Source organism: Ambystoma mexicanum, chromosome 5q (genome assembly GCF_040938575.1).
Source record: "Ambystoma mexicanum isolate Mex_15411 chromosome 5q, UKY_AmexF1_1, whole genome shotgun sequence".
NCBI lineage: Eukaryota > Metazoa > Chordata > Amphibia > Caudata > Ambystomatidae > Ambystoma > Ambystoma mexicanum.
Window position 1 is genome coordinate 415,159,242 of NC_090933.1, and position 19,772 is coordinate 415,179,013.

A 19,772-nucleotide genomic window follows, 5' to 3' on the forward strand; every position below is an offset into this window, starting at 1 on the left:
TGTATTGCCAAGCATATATGGTCCAACACAAGGGACAAGTACCAGTTCCACAGTACAACCATATACTAGACCAATGCCAGTATGGATACAAACATTCCTAGCCAGAAAGAAGGAACTACATGAGGAACAAGAGAGCTGCCAGAATTCGGTCCACTCAAATGGCACAGATGAGGAGGCGTGGACCGGGATACCCGAGAATCCTCCAGCAAGAAAGAGCCATATAGATGCATTCAGAGATCTAGTCATAGCAAACTACATGGAAACCTTGAGAATCAAGTGAAGCACGCACAGACATGACAACGAACTAAACGACTACCTGGACAGCACAGCACATCTAGGAAACAACATTTGGTACCAGCACATGAAGGAAGTTGGAAGATGAAATTCCGAAAGGGAATGCTTTGTTTGTGTCCTCCTACCATACAGCATGGGGAAGTCCAAGATCTTCGTGGCTGTAGAAATTGATGTCCAGACAGCACACTGTCTGTCACATGTAGCAATGTGCAGGACTAGAGCCCAGTTTATGGGGAGTGACGCTTCCCTAATATGGGCAACTGAAACAGCCTATCCCGATGAAGATGATTATGTCCAAGATATCAAGACACGAAATAGAGCTCATAATAGGAACCATGTGATCAGATACGAGAAGCCTGGAGTTAAAGAAGCAGAAATAAGATGGGAAGTGAACCTGAGACTAAACGTCCAAGGAAAAACTCCAGAAGTTGTTAAAAAATGGAAGAACAGAGCCCAGATGCAGATTTGGGGAACAGTGCTTTCACCAGACGGATGGGAGAAAGGAGTGGCGATTTGCAGAGCATGGGTGATCACTGGACTCTACAAAGAAACTGTTGACATTGTGCAGAATGGCTGCAAGCCATTGTGGCCAGAGCTTGCAAAACTACTCACATGGGTCGAAGACAGAGGTGGACGAATCTTTGATGCTCCAGGATTTGGTTCATGGAGCTGCAGTAATTATGGATCATTATTGGGCGTGTGGATCCAAAGCATGCATCAGACTGCCAAAAGACTGGGGAGGCATATGCACAATAGTGAACGTCCACGTTCCAGCATTGGTGATCCCGAAAAGTGACCTGAATATTGACAGTTTCCCGAAAACAGATGCTCACCTCAGGAAAAAGAGATCTGTGGAGCTGCTGACGCGAATGAAAAGCGAACATTATTTCTCTGCTAAATCAGAAGAAGCATTTCATGCAATCCCATATGAGCACAGGCTATTCAGCCTCACCTCATCAGTATTCACAATGATTTTTATGCCAAGATTCCAAATTGGAGCAAATACTAAATGGTTGCAGATAACCAGATGGGAGTTACCGCAGACGATCAACATGACCATAAAAGGATTCAATGCGATTAAGGAAGGGTTAAGAGCCATCCGACTAATGACTCTCCAGAACAGATATGTCCTTGACATGATCACAGCTATGGATGGAGGAGTTTGTGCAAAAATTGGAGAATCATGTTGCACATTTATACCATCTCACGACGAGGAAAATGGAACTTTAACAGAAGCCATAGGTATGCTGACGAAGCTGCAGAACCAGATCGACGAAACTGATGAAGTTGATGATATCTGGTTTAGATCATTATTCTCGTGGGTCCCACAATGGATGGCAGACATATTCAAGTTTTTGGGAGCCCTGCTAGTGATGATATTGCTAGGATTTTGTGTTATCGAGATAATAATCTCTCAGTGCCAGAGAACTGCGAAAAAAGCCATAGGGATGAAGGTCATGATTGATGCCAAGCCAGGATGGAAGCCCAAAGATTTAACTGTTGAAGAAATAAGTGACTTTGTGAACACCAGTATTCACACACCAGAAGGAACAACGTTTCTCTATCCCAGGAAGCATAGAAATTATGTTGGAAGATGGGTTTACTGTAGCCCAAATGGACAATGTCAACTCATGACATGGAATAAAGACGAACATGTAAGAACAGCAGGAAGCCTGAAAGGAGTAATAAAGATATGGACACCAAAGAGACACTTCTTCAAACCATCCTGTATAGACCCAGAAGATGGAGAAGGAATGAATCCAGGCGATGGAGTGAAGATAAATACAGAAGAATTGAGTAAATTGAATCCAAAGACGGAGGTGAAAGTGGTCGATGAATCGCCCAGAGGGGGGAGGATAGAGGAGGTCCCAAATAAAGCCTGCACTCCATTCGCCCATTTTGAAGTACCAGGAACGTTCACACCAAGATATGCGACATATGATGAGCAAATAAACCAGCAGAGAGCTGCAGTAGGGCTCTGCCCAGTATCTATCAGAAGAGCAACACCTATTGAAGTCCCAATACCCAGAAAACCATGGACAGTAAGATACCCATTGAGAAAACCCTACCAGCAAATGAGACAAAATGAAGATTTCCTCAGTACTGTCCCGAAAGAGACCAAAAAGGCCTTGATAGAAGACAAATGGTGACATCACGAGGGCCCAGACTGACTCGCAGATAGAAGAAATGATGACCCAAAGATGACACAAAGAGACGAAATGCTATGAATAAGGATTTTATGAACCAAGAAGAAGAGAACGATGTTGAAATGCAAAAAAGCTTAAGATCTAAGCAGGATGAAGATATTCAACCAGCTAATGCCTGTACATATACTTGAAACTGCAAGAAAGCTAAGAAAACAGTGCGTCTTGCTATACTAAGTAGAAGAATAGTGTGGCAAGCACCATTATACATAATCTACCTCAAAATGAAGCTTTGTATTATAAGTGCGATTCCACTTTGCACGAAAAGCAGAATCAAGTCGAGTCACTAGAGGCCAAACAAGACCAGATTCATGTTCTAGCAAAACGAGAAGAGACGGCTGAATCGAAACTCGGCAGATGCAACTCGTGCCAGTAGAAGCCAAGGTCATACCAATAGAAGGAACAAACAGTAGCTACATATAATTGAAACTTAAGAACAGAATATCCTGTCTTTGAAAGGTCGAGATAAGGAGGCGTAGGCAGGTGGCAAGCAGAATGAGAATTAAATGCATAAATTGGGAGAAACTAGACAAATTCATGGTGTGGGTAGCACGTGACCAGCCAAGCGAGAAGGAGTATGGGTTCACACCTACGCTTGGCATCCACCCAGGCAGAGATATCAGAACTTTTCCAGACAGAAGATGCAGTTTCGAGGCCAACCACAGTAAAATAATTGACACATAGTTGCTGAAGCGATGAGTGATTGTAACCTTAATTGGAGGAAGGCTGGATGACTGAGGGGCACCTCGCACCTGGCTGACGGTTCTGCGTGCTGCTAAGCAAAGTGCAAATTTTATATGGGGTTACTGCCAACCCAATCACAATGGACCAAATAATCTAGGGTCCTATAGTTAGTAGAACCAATGGGACGTTGTACGTTTAGTGACGTCTACAGTAGTCATATTGAAGGAAGGGCTTAGATGCCCACCTGACAGTATTTTACCCAATCCCTTCACTCCGTTACCGAAACACTTGGGTACGAGCGTGATAAAAATAAAATAGCAATCAATCAATATACAGATATAGTACCTATAGTAAAGTTACCTTTTCCTAACCAATAGAAATGCATATTAACTTTTAAGGGTTGCACGTCAGCGATGATGAATTTTCTGTATAAATGCTATGATTTTTATGAAGTTTGTTGGAGTTGAAGCGAGACAGACTATCGCATCACTGCTGATTTCCATGACTCCCCATTTTTTGTACTTGTCATTAAACGGACACCATTTGCCAAACCATTGAATTGTCCTTATTGATTGGTGTTGGAATAGTAAATCTGCACCCCCATCCATCTCAAGGTGCAGCTATCTCATCTTAAAGTACTTCAGAGCAAACCCTGACTCTATGGGCCGGCCGGGGGTCTCCGGAGTACACTGGCAATATCTGAATGCTACAGACAGATGGGAAAAGGATCTTCCAGAAGGCCTTCATGCTCATTCAACCATGGGCATGACGACTTCTGCATTACAGAGTACCAGTAAAAGAAATGTGTGCGGCTCCCACATGGGCGTCCGTACATTCTTTCACCAAACATTACAGTTTGGATTCTTCTTCAGGCCGGGAAGGCTTATTTGGTAAGGCAGTGTTGCATTCTGTGCACACAGATCCATGAGAACATACTAAATTGTCATGAAAAATTGGGACTCGCTCCTCCAGAAATACTAGAAATTGCTTTAGGAGTCTATCAAAAGATAAGGAATACGTGGGAGGACACAATCCATTCGAAGAACAAGTTACTTAACCCTGGTAACGTTCTATCGACTGGATGTTCCTCCACGTATTCCTCATTGCCCCTCCCAACCTACCCCACAGTAGAATTTCCTTTGCTATTTCAATCTGCACTCTCTCAGGAGAAATAACTATCAAGTATGGGATAGATCCTACATTCGTAAAAACTGAAGTGAAGCCAATGGACGCTGCATGCGCTATATATATTTTTTTAAATACTTTATTTTTGGGATTTACACATACAAACATATACATTTGCAGCAACTGGGTGCAGTCATAACAGTTACAACTTATATTTTACCCTGCTCAGATTCCCCCCATCTTAGACGTCTTGTCCCATAGTATTTTATCATAAGCTTTATCCTCGGAAGTTGAACTTGCCACCCGCGGCCATACCCTCCAGTACTTGTCCTTTCATCCCATATCCCCACTGCTAGTTTGAGAATTGGAAGACTCGTCACTGTTTAGCAAGTATGCTATATAAGGGCCCCAGATGTCTGGGGGTCGTGCATGCAATGGTAGTGTCCTAATGAATTCAGTGTCTACATCTTGGCAGTACAGAATGTCTTTTTTCCATGTTGCAATTGTGGGAACTGGACCGCGGCACCATGTCATGGCAATTCTTCTGCGCGCCAGCACCAGGAGGAGGGCTGCCAGTTTCCTGGAAGCAGGTTGTAAATATTTGGTCAACCCCAAGAGGGCCACCCCCGGGAGTGGGGGAACCTCCTCCCCGAGGATGGTAGTTATTACTTGTGAGACAGTAATCCAGAATTGATGTACCCTAGGGCAGTTCCAGGCTAGATGGAAAAAGTCAGCGTTTGGAGCGCCACATTTTTCACATTGTGCCGATAGTTCTGGGTGGTGCTTGTGCTTTTTTGCTGGGGTGTAATAGATTTGGTGTACACAATTAAAATGTATTTGCTTAAAGCAGGTGTTTATGGCAACTTTCTGTGTTTGCCGGAAGATATAGTTCCAATCTTCATCGGGTATCGTGGTCTCAATGGCATTTTCCCATCTTAGCCTCCCTCGGGGGTCTGTAGCTATGCTGTCTGTTAGTATGGACCTATTCAACACTGACACTAGCCTCCCTTCTCCTTGCGCTTGAATTACGTTATGTAGTAGATCCCATGTCGCAGGTTGTTTAGGAAACGATGGGAACAGGGCCTGCAGGGTGTATCATAGCCAAAAATATAGGAAGGTGTCGAGCGAAGTAGTGCTGCCCTTCTCTTTAGCCATCTGTGGGGTTATAAAAGTGCCCTCGGGGAAGAGGTCTCCAAAGGAATGCACGTTGAGTTTGTCTAACCATACGAGAAATACTTTTTCGGATGTTAGGGAAATGCCAGGAATGAATTTAATCGGTAGTAGGGGTGAGAATCTTATGGTGATGTCGTATTTTCGCGCATATTTTCTTCGAGATTGCATAGGTGGATAGGACTGTGTTCAGTGTGTTGTGGGGTACTGGGACGTGACTTATGAGGACTGCTCTCAGCTGGTTGGGGGATGCGAGAGCTCGCTCCACCTGTACATGTGGGCGAGTAAAGTGTACCGTGTACCAATGGCTCAGAAATTGTGCCTGGGCTGCCCAGTAGTATTTCTCTATATCGGGGAGCGCAAGGCCGCCGTTTGTTGTTGGCAATGTCAGCCTTGTATAGGCTACTCGGGCTGGCTTCCCTGCCCACAATAGTTCCAGAATTAGGCTTTTGATTTTTTGGAAAAAGGAGCTCGGTAGGATCAATGGTATATTGGTGAATAGATAGAGGAGCTTGGGGAGAATAACCATCTTTGTAAGTGAGGTCCTGCCCCAGAGTGTTAGTGGGAGCTTTTTCCATCTGTTAACCCTCTCCTGTAGGGAACTCAGTGTAGTCCCGTAGCTATCTTTGTATATATCGTTATGATTGAGGGACATGTGGATACCTAGGTATCAGACTTTTGTGTTTTCCCACTTGAAGCCATGATCATCTACGAACATGATGGTACCCGGGGTTAATGGGAATATTACTGATTTTGAGTGGTTAGTTTTGAGGCCTGAGGTCTGGCTAAACTTTATCACTTCCCGCATTATGGGGTTAAGGTTAGTTTGGGGGTCTTTAACGTATAACATGACGTCATCAACCTATAGGGAGACCTCTAGTTTATGGGGGCCCAACGTTGGACCTCTGTGCAGTTGGTAGGATCTTAGCCTTGAGGCCAGGGGTTCCATCACCAGGGCAAAGATGAGAGCCACAGGGGGCAGCCCTGTCGGGTTCCACGTTCTAGATTAATCCTTTGCATCTTGGACATGTTCCACGCGAGCCGGTTTTTGGTCAATTGTTAATAGACGGGCCAGCAGTGCTCCGTTTCTGGCCCTCACCGTATTGACGGGTCTGATGTTTGCGTCCCAGGAATCTCAGCTCGCGCTCCGCTGTTTCTTTAAACTTAGCAGTTCTTCCTTTAGATTCGCCTGGATCTGTGGTTCCTCAGAGGTGGTGCACCTGAGTTCAAGTTCTTTTAAGCGATGTTCACAGCAGGTCAGTTCACTGCGAATTAGTCTTAGACTGCCGCTCTCTTTTGCCATGCACACTCCACGAGTGTAACATTTCAACGTTTCCCATAAAGTACTTGCTGAGCTGACGGAGTCCTGGTTCGTTTCTAGGAGTGCCGTGATTTCTTGTTGTAGCTCTGTTGCGAACACAGAGTCTGTGAGTGCACCTGGTTTGAATCTCCAGTTGAGACCTGGCGGTGCCACGTCGGACAGCGTGAATTTGAGTGTCACCATCGAGTGGTCGGAGAAAGTTCATGGATGGATTTGACCAAGACCCCATCTGAAAGGACCATGCACCGATGCGATAATATAGTGTATGCGGGAACTGGTATTGTGGACCGCTGAGTGGAAGGTGTATTCTTTTGCATCGTGATTGGAGTGTCTCCACATGTCGATTAAATCAAATGTGTGGCAGATCTCTTTGACTTGGAAGCTTACCTTGGATGGTCTGCTGGACGTGTTGTGGGATCTATTGGCTCTGGGGTTCATTGGTGTGTTTAGATCCGCCCCCCATATGATCGTTGCTGAGTTGACTCGTCCCAGTTGTGTTATGACCCAGTCAAAGTTATTTGGCCCATCTGTATTTGGCCCATAGGAATTTATTAATACTATTTCTTTCCCAGCCAGGATTCCCTTCACCAGCAGGGCTCGTCCTTCTGTGTCTCTTTTGGATTCTATTAGGCTTAAGTTTGCCCTTTTGTCAATTAGGATTGCCACTCCACGTGCATAGGATGAGTAGGATGAAAAGTATCTATGACACACCCAGGATCTGGCCCAGTGTTGTTCCGAGGATGGTCGGAGATGGGTCCCCTGTAACATGGCCACGTTGATTTTGTGCCTTCTGAGGTATTGGAGGATTCTCCTTGTTTTTGCTGATTGGTTGCCACCACGGATATTCCAGGTAGCTATTTCAAACTGTGCCATTGGAGGATGACTGGATGGTGGGTTTCGGATGTGACGTGGTCTGCGGGTCTCTGCCGTAGCCTGGACATATGCGAGGATCTGTTGGATCTCTGCGTTTTCCGAATGGGTTTCTCTAGCGTAGATGTTGTCTTGCGTGGGTGAGCAGTTGATAGCGTCTTCGTGTTCCTGTTATCCCTCCCTTGCGTGGGCAACTGTCATGATCTCTGCTTCCAAAAGGTCAGGGTTTTCCCAACTCCCTTGGAAGCAGATCCATAACCCAGGTTCCGAGTGCCAACCAGTCCCAATTGGGACCTTTTGGACCCTGTCCTGGCGCCAGTGGCACCAGGCTCATAAAGATGCCCAGTCCCAGCGCTGGAAGCGCCGGGCTCATAATGCTTGGGTGGACTTACCTTCAGCAGACCATGCTGCTTACTTGCCTGCCAGTTGAGCCTCTGATCCTCTTCTGTTTGGAACTACTTTTCCTGTTGGGTGGGGCAGGAGCCACTCCCTAGATTCAGAACACTGGAACTCTTCTGGAAAGCAGGAACTCTTTTCTTACCTAGGCGTGGCTGTGGAAGGAGACACCTAAGCACTACAGGAGGCTATTAAAACCACACCCGATGGATGAATCTTGCTTTGCGTTATTCTGCATCCTCTGCAGCAGAACGCTCATCGTGTCTTCTGCATCTGATCCTGGGCCTAAGGAAAAAGGCTTACCATCCTGAATCCAGTCTTCAGCAACACCTATAAAGACAAGAAAGAACAGGTTAGCATTACGGTCTTCAGTGACAGCTCTTCACTTACCTGGTCCATCGGCTGTCACCAACGCCTCGCGCTGCATTCCGGCATCTGAAAGACAAAGGCTTACCTACTCTTCGTGCGCTCCGGAGGTCTTCACACTGCATTCCGGCATCTGAAAGACAAAAGCTTACCAACTCTTTGCACGCTCCGGAGGCCTTCGGCGCAGCATCCCGCATCTGAAAGACAAAACAAGGTGCGTTTAAAGACATTGGGGAACTTTAATACTCACGTGCCATTACTCCTTTCCACATCTAACCCAGTGGGTATTCCGGCACCCTGCAGCCGCTCCGAACTTGTACCTGCAAAATAAAAAGACAGTTAGAGCGCATCGTGAAGCAGGCAACAAGCGCTTACTTACGTGCTTCCAGGCGCTTCTATTCATCACACGGGCTCCATCTTCAACTCACTTCAGCCCGTCATCCGCCATCGCCGGAACCCTGCAAAACAAGAAACATCATTACTAAAGACTTTAAAGACATTAGAATTACTCGAAACTTACCGTTCGTGCAGTAAACGACGGACAGCAGTCCTCTGAAGTCAAGAGGCCTGCTCCCCTTATCCAGTGAAGAAACTGGTTACAGCACCCTGCCCCGAGGCAGATGGAGAGCACGGCGTTCACTTACCTAAGGTGAGAGCGTTAACCTTTGGGGTTCTACAGGAGAAGAGAAAGGGAAGAAGAGAGAGACATTCAATAACCCAGTTCCTTAATCCCATATTTTCTATCTGCAGACATCTTACCCTTCGAGTCAGACATACAGTGCACAGAGGTCCAGCCCAAAGAGCCAGCCGTGTGTTACACATCACCTTTGAAGATACGGTATACGCCCAGTCAAGACCGGCGCCTCTACGGGAATCAGGTGAGCGTTACAGCAACCCCCAACTGTCCCACGTTGACCCTTCCCTTGTAAACAAAACAGTCAACATTGCTGCGCTCGGGGCGCTAGCAGCCTTCCAAGAGGGGAGTGGGCTCCCCAAAATTGTAGATAGTAGACTGTGGTGAATATTTTCAAATGGTAATGGTGGCTTGGTGCGCTTGGCGCTCGGTATTTCCGGAGTGGTTTATGGCGGTTTGCGTCTCATTCGATCTCTCTGCTGTGGTCTTGCGTTGTTGGAACTGGGTCTACAGCCAGCGTGGTCCAGGTAGTCGTTCGCTTCTTCAGGTGTATTGAAGAAATGGCTTTTATCCTCGTGTTGGATGCAGAGTTTTGCCGGGAAAAGCATGGAGTATAGTATTTTATTCTCTTGCAGGCGGCGTTTGACGGATGCGTAGAATCTTCTTTGTGCCTGAACCGCTTGGGAGAAGTCGGGGAAGAACTGTATGTGATCTCCCTCGTATTGTAAGTTTCCTTTTTCTCTGGCCGCCCTAAGTATTGCGTCACGATCCTCATAATTCAGCAGTTTTGCTATGATCGGGCGTGGAGTCGATCCCGGTATTGGTCTCGCATTGGGAACTCTGTGTGCTCTTTCGATGACAATAGTTGGGAGAGGATCTCTGCACCGAATAGTTCCATGCAGATTTCTTTCCACGTGCTCTTCCATTTTAATTCAAAGTTGTTGCTCTCGGACCCCTAGAATTCTGATGTTGTTTCTCCGAGATATTCCCTCCAAATCTTCATTTTTGCACACAACGCTTTCATTTGGGACTCCAGGGAACACACTCTGGAGGTCCAGGATGTTGCTCCGTCGTCAAGGTCTGACACACGTTGCTCGACTGTATCAAGTCTGTCTGCGTGTTTGTCCAGGCGATGCTGAAGCTGATCAACCTTCGAGGATAGTATATGAAGTTTGCTACCTAGACCCCCTATTCCGGTTTTCAGATCTAGCAGGATCTCCCTGACATCAAAGCTCTATAATTCTTCTTCCATCTGAGAAGTCTCTTGTGTGGGTGACTGCGATCTACTGTTAGGGTAAGGCGCCTTGGTAGAGGAGCTGGCTTCGAAATTCAGTTTCCTTTGGGATTTATCAGTTTTTCCCATGTTCAGCCCTGCAGCAGTTGTTGCATGTGCACTTATAGCGGGTAACACTGACTCCCAGGATAGTGCATTGGCCTGGGTTTTCAACGCATAGGTCGTTGCTGCAGAGCAGAGGACAGAATTTGGGAAGCAGCAGTTGTGCTTGATGTGATCTGATATGCATTTACTCAGGATCACTTCAGGAACTGTACATTTCACCCGTCATATGGCAGCACAAAATTGGGATTTCACAGATGGTCGCCGCTCGACCTGTGTGCTTTCCCGATATCGCCATCTGGGGTGAGCAGGACGGCTGCAGGAGAGAGCGTTTTTCTTCTGAGTGGACATTCTATTAGTTCTTGGGGTGCAACCTCTAGGCTGAGACAGCGTCCGTTTACAGGACGCGTGGGGCTTGATGCATTTGGGAGAATGATTCACTGTACATATGTGGGTTATTTACTGGCATCACCCCCGCAAGTTACTCCGGAGAACGCGCCACTGCCTCGTGATTTGTTCGGGTCAGCAAGGGCCCCACCTTCGTTGTTTTCACCCAGAGGGGGGATTCACATCGATCCCGGATCATAGTGCCTTTGCAGTGTTCAGCGGGCAGCGGGGACGCGTCCGCGGGCCGAGGTCTGCGCCTCACCAGCCATTCGGGGCGACGGCCGGGTGGCAGCCTGCGCCTCCCCGGGGAGCAAGTACGCTTAGTGCACTAGGAAGGGGACGCCCCCACGCCGCCGAACGGCTCGGGTGGTCTTGGCGCCGGCGTCTCTGCAGTGCGGCTGCCGGTATCCGTGGGCGCCGTGCGGGTGTTCGTAGCCTACCGCGGCAGAGTCCGCCCCGCCAATGGTGTGTCTGGAGCGCTCCTACCTTTTCTTCTTTCAGGGGCCCTCCAGAACCGAGTGACGCTGTCCCCCTTCTCTGCTCTGGGCTGGCGGGCGGGACCCGCTGCAGGCCACCGGTTCATTCGGGCATCGGCCAGCGTTTGGGTCGCAGCTGTCTCCTGGGCCCCCGCTACGCCTCTCACTGCAATCGGTCCAGATCTTCTTCAGCATACGTTATAGGCTTCGGCGGCCCCTGCACGCAGGTTAGTAGCTTGTTCCAGAGAGACCATACACTTCAGTCATTCCCTACACTAACTTTAACTACACTCGCCACATTACAACGCACTCTCACTGCAGTTCTGCTTTCACTCACTAGTTAATACCTCACCTTTTCCAGAAATCGCCTCCACAGTTTGCTGCTCCTTGAATCCTCCTGCTCGACTCTTGAACCACCAGCCCCACCTCTTCTGACCTCACCCGAAAAATTGACACCTTCCTTCCTGCTGTTGGTGCTCTTCCTCTGCCCAGTCTAGTTGCTCTTTCCCCGCTCAGGAGGTTTTATAGTGTGTTAAGACTTTAAATAATGGGCTAAGCCCACCCACTTTCTACATGTGGGCTTGCCACTATGTGATGGCACCCCTGAGGGCCTTCAGCGTTCCTCTCTATTTCTGGGCTTTTGGCTTTTATCCGCCCCTTGGTGTATATTAGTTCTTTAGGGTTAATGCCCCCGTTGCAAAGTCCCTCAACGTCTATAGTTGGATGCTGCGACTGTGCCGAAGTGCCACCGGCGACGGAGATCATCAGGCGACCTTCTTCCTTGCTGTGTAGCTTGCACTCAGTCCACTTCGCTCCTGCTGCATCTCTCCCATTAGTCATGGGCTTCCAGCTGTGCTGAGCACCGAAAGAGTAGGTTCTTCTCAAATTAACCATATCATCCGGGCTGCGTGTGATGCGGTATGATGTCGCTCTTGTTTGTTCTCGGCTCGCAATGGTTCCACACCCTCAATGAAAAAGGGAAAGAGACTGGTAAGCACTTTGCACAGGAGGTATGGACTGAGACAAAGGTGTACTGCTTGGATACATGTTGGAACTCTGGGGGGAGGCACAAGAATTGGGGACCTCTCAACCATCTTCCTCAAGGTAATAACTGTTTCTGGATCTCTTACATTTAGTCAGTTGAGAGCATCCCCAATCCCAAGCCAAGGCCCAGGCGTGTCAGCCTGGTCACAGCAGCGAGATCAAAAGGTTGTGTGATGCAGAGAGTGAAAGGATAGGTTAAAGTGAGTTATGGTTTTTTATTTAGGACAAAAAAGATGTGGAAAGTAAGTGTGTAATGAGGATCAAGAGACTGGGGCTGTCAGAGCTCAGAACGTGAGCATAATACTGGCAAATGACCCCACATTTGAGATAACTTTAAAGGTGTAGATAGCTGCTCTGTTAATGTCTGCTAATGTACAGTTTACATATTAACATATCTGCTGCAACTTGTTTCAACAACTCTTGTGTTGTATTAAGGTTGTCTCTGTTTTGTGTGGCTTCCAGGTCTTTCCAGACAAAAGGTACTTGAAACTCTTAAAGAGCCAGAACATCAATGTAAACTGGTACCTGTATTGCCCTGAGAGCAGCGTCATTCTACTGTCGACCACAGTCCTCTGCAATGTCTTGCAGCCTTTCCACTTCAGGGTAAGAATCAATGATTTTTGGGTTCAGTCCGCAGGCACCTGTAGTGTGGCACTATGACTTACTGTCTTTATTGTTTTAGGTTGCACGCCTGAGGTTATATAATGTAGGTGTATAGTATTTTACATTTTGGCAACGAGTCAAAAATCCCAAAGTAAAGCTGCGTTCGAGGGGATTAGGTCCTCCGACGTATTCCATATCTATGACAGATAATGTCCACAGCTGTGCTGCTTCGGAAAATATTCGGCGTCTGCGTCCTGCGTCAATGACGTCAATGCGCCGTCCCCGAGGACCTCCTCCGACGGCCGATGTCACCCGATGTGATAAGTAGGACGCACGACGCCCATAGCCTCAGTTCCGTTTTTTCCGCCAACGTGTTCGCTTCATGAATCTCGGTACGCCTCGACTCTTTGGAGTTTGTTGTATTCTTCTTGGTTCTTTGAACCTGTTCGGTTTTTGTGAAAACCTGTTCGTGACGATGTCTACCGCGTCTTCAACCCCGCGTCCGGGCTTCAAAAAATGCAGGGACTGTGGGTCCAAGATGTCTGTAACAGACTCGCATGACGCCTGCCTCTGGTGCCTCGGGGAGGCCCATGACACGGACGACTGTGTCGACTGGCAGTCGCTCACGGCCAAGGCCTTGCGGGAGCGCAAGAAGAAGTTGTCAGTAGGTAGGGTGTCTAAGCCCAGGAAGTCTAGGTCTGCGAGGCTTTTGACAGAGGATTCGAGAGGCGATTCTCCGTGTCATCGTCGGAGGTCCAGTGGGTCTCCTTCCAGGAGTCGGTTTCGCCACACCTCTGCCGCTTCGAGGCATTCCCGGAAGCGCCGGCATCGATCGCCTTCCCCGTCCTCTTCTGAGGACTCCGCCCGTCGGCGGGTCGCTTATCCCACCATGCAAGCGACACCGGAGGAATGGGCTTCCTTCGGGAAGATGTTGGCGATTCTTGAATCGCAGGGCACCGGTCCGTCCGCGCCTCCCAGTGGGGTCGGTCGTGATCGGTCGAGAGACACCACTCGCACGCCTTCGGGCTCGGGTGGTCGGAACGGTTAGCGCGAGATGTCCCGCTCGGACAAGGATAACCGTTCTCGCCATGCCCGTTCCAGGTCCCGGCCTCGACGCGCTCAAGACCGCGTGATCCTGTGCCGTCTTCGAGGAAGACATCGACGCCTGTGGCGCTGAGGTCATCGACGACCTCTCTCGAGGCTCCGCTTTCAAGGGGGTCGACAACGCTGTTGGCGCCTATGTCGTCGAAGGACACGCTCGGAGCCCTGGCTTCGAGGCCTATGTCGATGCCACCGGTGCCGGCGGCGCTGCGGCTGATGTCGACGCTGATTCGCTCGACGCCGATTCTCTCTACGCCGGCGCCGACTCGTTCAGCGCCTTCGACGCCTTTCGAGGCGGTGGTGTCGGAGGGGCCCTGTGGCACGGGGGTAGCCGCTAGAAAGGCTCTGGCTAAGGTCAGGCATAGCTTTGGTCCCCAGGTGTCTTCCTCTCACCGCCTGGAGTACATTTCAGAGGGTGATGAGGGCTCTGATGAGGGCTTGGTTCCGGTTACGGTGCCTGATGAGCTTCTCTCGGGCCAAAGCCAATTTGATGACCTGAGGCAGTCACTGCATGATGCCAGTGGACTGGACACCTCTCCAGAGGTGGAGTTTTGTAGCCCGGAGCCTGGCACTCATGCCGATTCTTCGTACCGGCGCCTTATGTCTCGGGTCACCGAGTACTTGGGATGGTCGGCTCCCACAGGGGAGTTTGTTCAGGATGATCTCACGGACATCCTTGATCTTGGTCCCCCCACTGACCCGGTACTGCCGTTTCAAATGGCTCTGCAGAGAAGGGTGGCGGCGGCTTGGACTGCTCCGGAGAGTCTCCCGGCAGTGGGCAAGTCTTTGTCGCAAAAATACCGTCCAGCCAGTAGCGACCCCTGCTACTTGTCCAGGCACCCCACTCCGGAGAGTTTGGTGGTGCAGGCGGCTACGGCCCCTGCAAAGCAGGCGTCGTATCCTACCATCCCTCCGGATAGGAACAACAAACGTTTTGATGGCTGGGCGGAGAAAGTGTTTTCTTCAGGGGGTATGGCGCTTCAGGCGGCCAACTCCGTATGTGCCTTGTCTCATTTCACACACACTCTGTGGAACTGTTTTGCATTAGCAGCTGAACATATTCCCGAAGGGGACGAACGGGATGGTTTCCTTGCTATGGTTCAGGATGGCAAGGATGCCATGTGTGTGGCCGTTCAGTCGGGTTTGGACATGGCAGATTGTGTCAGCCGGTCCATGGCGGCGAGCACCGTAATATGCAGGTTTGCGTGGTTGCGGAAGTCGGGGTTCGCTCCTGATGTGCAGTCCCGGCTCCTCAACATGCCCTTTGACAGTGAACATCCTTTTGGCAGCAAGGCTGACGAGAGCCTTGAGAGGTTGCAGACCTCCAAAGCTGCAGCAAAGTCGTTGGGCGCGGCAGTTCGACAACCTCCGCCTTTTCGTCCTAGGGGACAACAATGGAGGGGTGGTTCCTTTCGCTATTACTCGTCCTTCAGTAAAGTGAGAGGAGCTGTCAGTCAAAAGGGTCACCGTAAGAGTGCCAGAGGTGGAAAACAGGGTACTCGAGGTGCCAAGACCGCTCAGGGAGTTGCCTCTTTGCCCTCAGGCAACGCCGCAGCCGCTACCACTCAGTCATGAGGCCAGGTCCCATGGTTCACCAGTTGGGGGAAGGCTGGCGCAGCATCTTGTAGAGTGGCGTGTCATTACTTCAGATGTGTGGGTTCTGGAGATCATAACCCACGGCTACTGTCTTCCCTTTCGGCAGAGGCCTCACGACAATCCACCTGGGAACCTCTCTTTGAAGAGTCCAGATCCGCTCCTTGCGCAGGAAATTCAAGCCCTGCTGGAGAAAGGCGCCATAGAACTGGTGCATATAGCGGAGAAGAACAAGGGATGGTATTCCCCTTATTTTTTGATTTCGAAGAAAGACTGGGGATTGAGACCCATCATGGACTTGCGCGGTTTGAACAAACTCCACAGGAAGGACAAGTTCAAGAAGGTTACTCTCTCTCAAGTTCTCCAAGCCCTTCAACTTCAAGACTGGTTGGTGTCTCTCGACCTCAAGGACGCTTACTTCCATGTGCCGATCCATCCCAAGCATAAGAAGTACCTGAGGTTCGCGGTTGGCGACTCGCACTTTCAGTTTCGGGTCCTGCCGTTCGGATTGACCTCCGCCCGAGGGTTTTCACCAAGCTCATGGTGGTGGTGCCAGTGCATCTCAGGAAAGGGGGGATTCACATCTACCCCTACCTGGATGATTGGTTGATCAGGGGAAGCTCTCCCGAGCAAGTCCTGGATCATCTGTCCGTCACCTGCCACTCCCTTCACAAGCTGGGCTTCTCCCTCAATTTAAAGAAGTCCCATTTGACGCCAACACATCGGCTCCAGTACATCGGAGCAGTGCTCGACACAGTCCTGGGGTTTTGTTTTCCTCCCCAGGTGAGGGCTCTTCACATTCAGCAGATGGTGCACAAGTTTCAACTTGCCCAGACGCTCCCGGCGCTCGAGTTCTTGAGGTTGCTCGGCCTCATGGCATCCTGCATTCTTCTGGTGCCAGAGGCTCGTCTGCGGATGAGATCTTTGCAGTGGGCACTCAAGATGCAGTGGTCGCAATCTTCCGGCAGGATGTCGGACCCTGTTCAGGTGCTGCCCTGGGTCGCCCAGGACCTTCTGTGGTGGGCCATCGAAGGCAATTTGATGAAGGGGGGGCCCCCGTTTTGGCTTCCCTGGCCAGAGGTGACGATCGTGACGGATGCATCCCTCACGGGATGGGGAGCTCATGCCAACGAGTTGACAGTCAGCGGTCGTTGGTCTCCGTCGGAGTCCAGACTCCATATCAATCTGTTGGAGCTGAGGGCCATCAGGCTAGCCCTGATGGCCATTCTGCCAACTGTGCGAGGAAAGCGTGTCCTGATCCTAACGGACAACACGGTGGCCATGCACTACCTCAACAAAAAGGGGGGGCAGAGTCACTTCCTCTGTGCAGGGAGGCGATGCAGCTCGAGTTCTGGGCCATCCAGCAGGAAGTTTCGATCTCGGCTGTTCATCTGGCCAGGGACGACAACGAGACAGCGGACGCTCTGAGCGGGCAGAGCACGATGTCTCATGAGTGGGAGCTGGCTAAGGAGATTCTCCTGGAGATCTTCGCCCTTTGGGGGACCCCTCAAGTGGATCTCTTCTCCTCCAGTGTCAACCGGAAGTGCGAAAGGTTTTGCTCGCGGGAAGTTCCTCCAAAAGGAGCCTTAGGAGACGCGTTCGTGGTGGAGTGGTCGTTCCCACTGCTGTACGCGTTTCCGCCAGTCCCCGTCATCCCGCAAGTACTGCGGAGGTTACGGAGGTTCGGTTACCGGATGATCCTCATTGCTCCGGCGTGGGCTCGGAGGACGTGGTACCCGGACCTTCTCGACTTGTCCATCTGCCCTCCGCGTCGTCTTCCCTACCGAGACGATCTGCTCTCACGGTAGGGGGGTCAGGTTCTCCATCCAGAGGTCTGATCCCTCAACCTTCACGCTTGGCTTCTGAAAGGTTGAGGTATAAGGATTGGGACCTCCCTGAAGACATGTTGGGGGTGTTGCTCTCGGCCAGGCGGCCGGCAACAAAGTCTCGGTACCGTTGCCGTTGGCGTAAGTTCTGTGACTGGTGCAGAGTTAAGAATGTGGATCCTTTTGAGTGTGACATTCCCATACCTGGTGGCGCTGTCCATATTTAAGCGCTCGTCTGAAGAATGTTCCTATTTTAAGATTCCTTTAATTTCTCAGTTTTTAAAAGGGCTCACTAAAGTGTTTCCTCCGTCACCTTTTCTGATGCCCGGTTGGGATTTGAACCTTGTTCTTGAGTTTCTTATGGGTGCTCCGTTTGAGCCTTTGCATTCTTGCCCTTTGAGACTGTTAACTCTTAAAACTGTCTTTTTGGTTGCGGTTACTTCCACTTGCAGAGTGAGTGAGTTACAGGCATTTTCAGTTAAGCCACCCTTCACTGTGTTTCACAAGGACAGGGTTGACCTTCGAGTTCGTCCTTACTTTCTTCCGAAGGTGGTTTCGGAATTTCATTTGAGCCAGAAGGTGGTTCTTCCGGCGTTCTATCCTCCTCCACATCCTGGTAAGGAAGAGGAGAGGCTCCATAGGCTTGATCCTAGGAGAGCGTTGAGCTTTTATTTTTCGCGCATGTCCCGGGTCAGAGTGGACGATCAACTTTTCATTGGTTACGCTGGAAAGCGTTTGGGACAAGCTGTGACGAAACAGACTTTGTCTCGTTGGATTATTTTGGCTATCTCCGAGTGTTAACGCTTGGTGGGTAAGGACCCTCCGGCTGGCTTGCGGGCCCATTCTACCAGGGGAGTGGCTGCGTCTACTGCCCTACAGAGGGGTGTTCTTATTCGTCACATCTGTGATGTAGCCACCTGGGCTTCGGTACATACTTTTGTACGTCACTAATCCCTCGATTCCATCCGAGGGCAGGATCTGGCCTTTGGCAAGGCAGTCCTTTATTCCGCAATTTGATTGGGCATGCTAAATTTGTGTTCTAAATTCTTTTCCCACCTCCTTGCTTGGTACTGCTTTGCGAGTCTGTCATAGATATGGAATACGTCTGAGGACCCAATCCCCTCGAAGAACAAGTTACTCTCTTACCTGGTAACGTTCTTTCGATGGGATGGTCCGACGACGTATTCCATATCGCTCCCTCCCTACCTTCCCCGCTGCAGAATTTCTTATGCGATTGCAGCTTGCGTTCCGCAAGGCCTTGTGTGTCTGACTGGCAGAAAACTGGTGTGTCACGTTCTGGGGAAAAAACTACAACTGAGGCTACAAGTGTCGTGCGTCCTACTTATCACATCGGGTGACGTCGGCCGTCGGAGGAGGTCCTCGGGGACGGCGCATCAACGTCATCGACGCAGGACGCAGACGCCAAAAATGTTCCGAAGAAGCACAGCTGTGGTGATTACCTGTCATAAATATGGAATTCGTCGTCGGACCATCCCATCGAAAGAACATTACCAGGTAAGAGAGTAACTTGTTCTTCTAAATAAATATACAAGAAAAATAAACATGGCCGCAAAGACCTTTGATTGCACGCACGACTCAACCAGTTGGTGTAGGGCACATGCAATACTCTTGGGATCAATCCTGGCTCTGGAAACATTGGCATGCAGGTCTGTTTCTTATTACAAGCATCTGTTTTGGCTACTTGCAAATGGAGGTCAGGAAGCTGGCCATGTTGGAGGTATGCTCTCTCTCCCTGATTATAAAGCACGCAAACACAATAACTTAGGCACCCAAAATAACTTCAACACAGAGAAAATAACGATGCTACTTACTGACTCGTGTTGGGTGGAAACAAGTTTGAAGCCTTGTTTGTGTTCTATTATTTTATGTTATTGGGTTTTATAGAGTGCAACTCCTGCTCTTTTCCTGTTTTGCTGGTGCTTTTGTATCTTCTGGAGAATCTGTTGGGTTTGGTTAGTTGGGGTAGAGAAGCAGTGAAAGATTGTTTTGATGTTGTATTGATGACTGCAGATTGTAAGGAAAAGGGCTCTTTGTGGAATGTGTTTCTGGTTGTCTTGGTGTGTAGGCTGTTGGATGTACCCTGAGCTGGATGTGCATGCTCTGTATCTGGTAGGTGTCTGTAATGGTAAGCTTCAGCGTTCTGGTTGTGTGGACTGATCTGTAGGATAGTGTCTCTGCTTCAAACGGTGGCAAGTGAGGTTACTTGCATCCTTTTGTGCTTGTCAGGTCTATGCTTTACGGTGGTTCTGGTCATTACTATGTAGAATGTTAGGTGGTGTGATGAGATATGATGTCTGTTATGGTGCGAGACCCAAATGTTC

The 19,772-nt window shown here is 49.5% G+C and overlaps 1 protein-coding gene across 4 annotated transcripts in view; it reads left to right on the forward strand.

Annotated features, from left to right (window-relative positions):
* The window catches only part of RMC1 (regulator of MON1-CCZ1), a 1,737,150-nt gene that overhangs the window by 257,811 nt on the left and 1,459,567 nt on the right, over positions 1–19,772 (forward strand). For all 4 annotated transcript variants that reach the window (XM_069620905.1, XM_069620903.1, XM_069620904.1 and 1 more), the window contains exon 6: positions 12,770–12,910. In XM_069620905.1, coding sequence (XP_069477006.1) covers positions 12,770–12,910 — 141 coding nt within the window. The remainder of the gene's footprint in view (positions 1–12,769; positions 12,911–19,772) is intronic.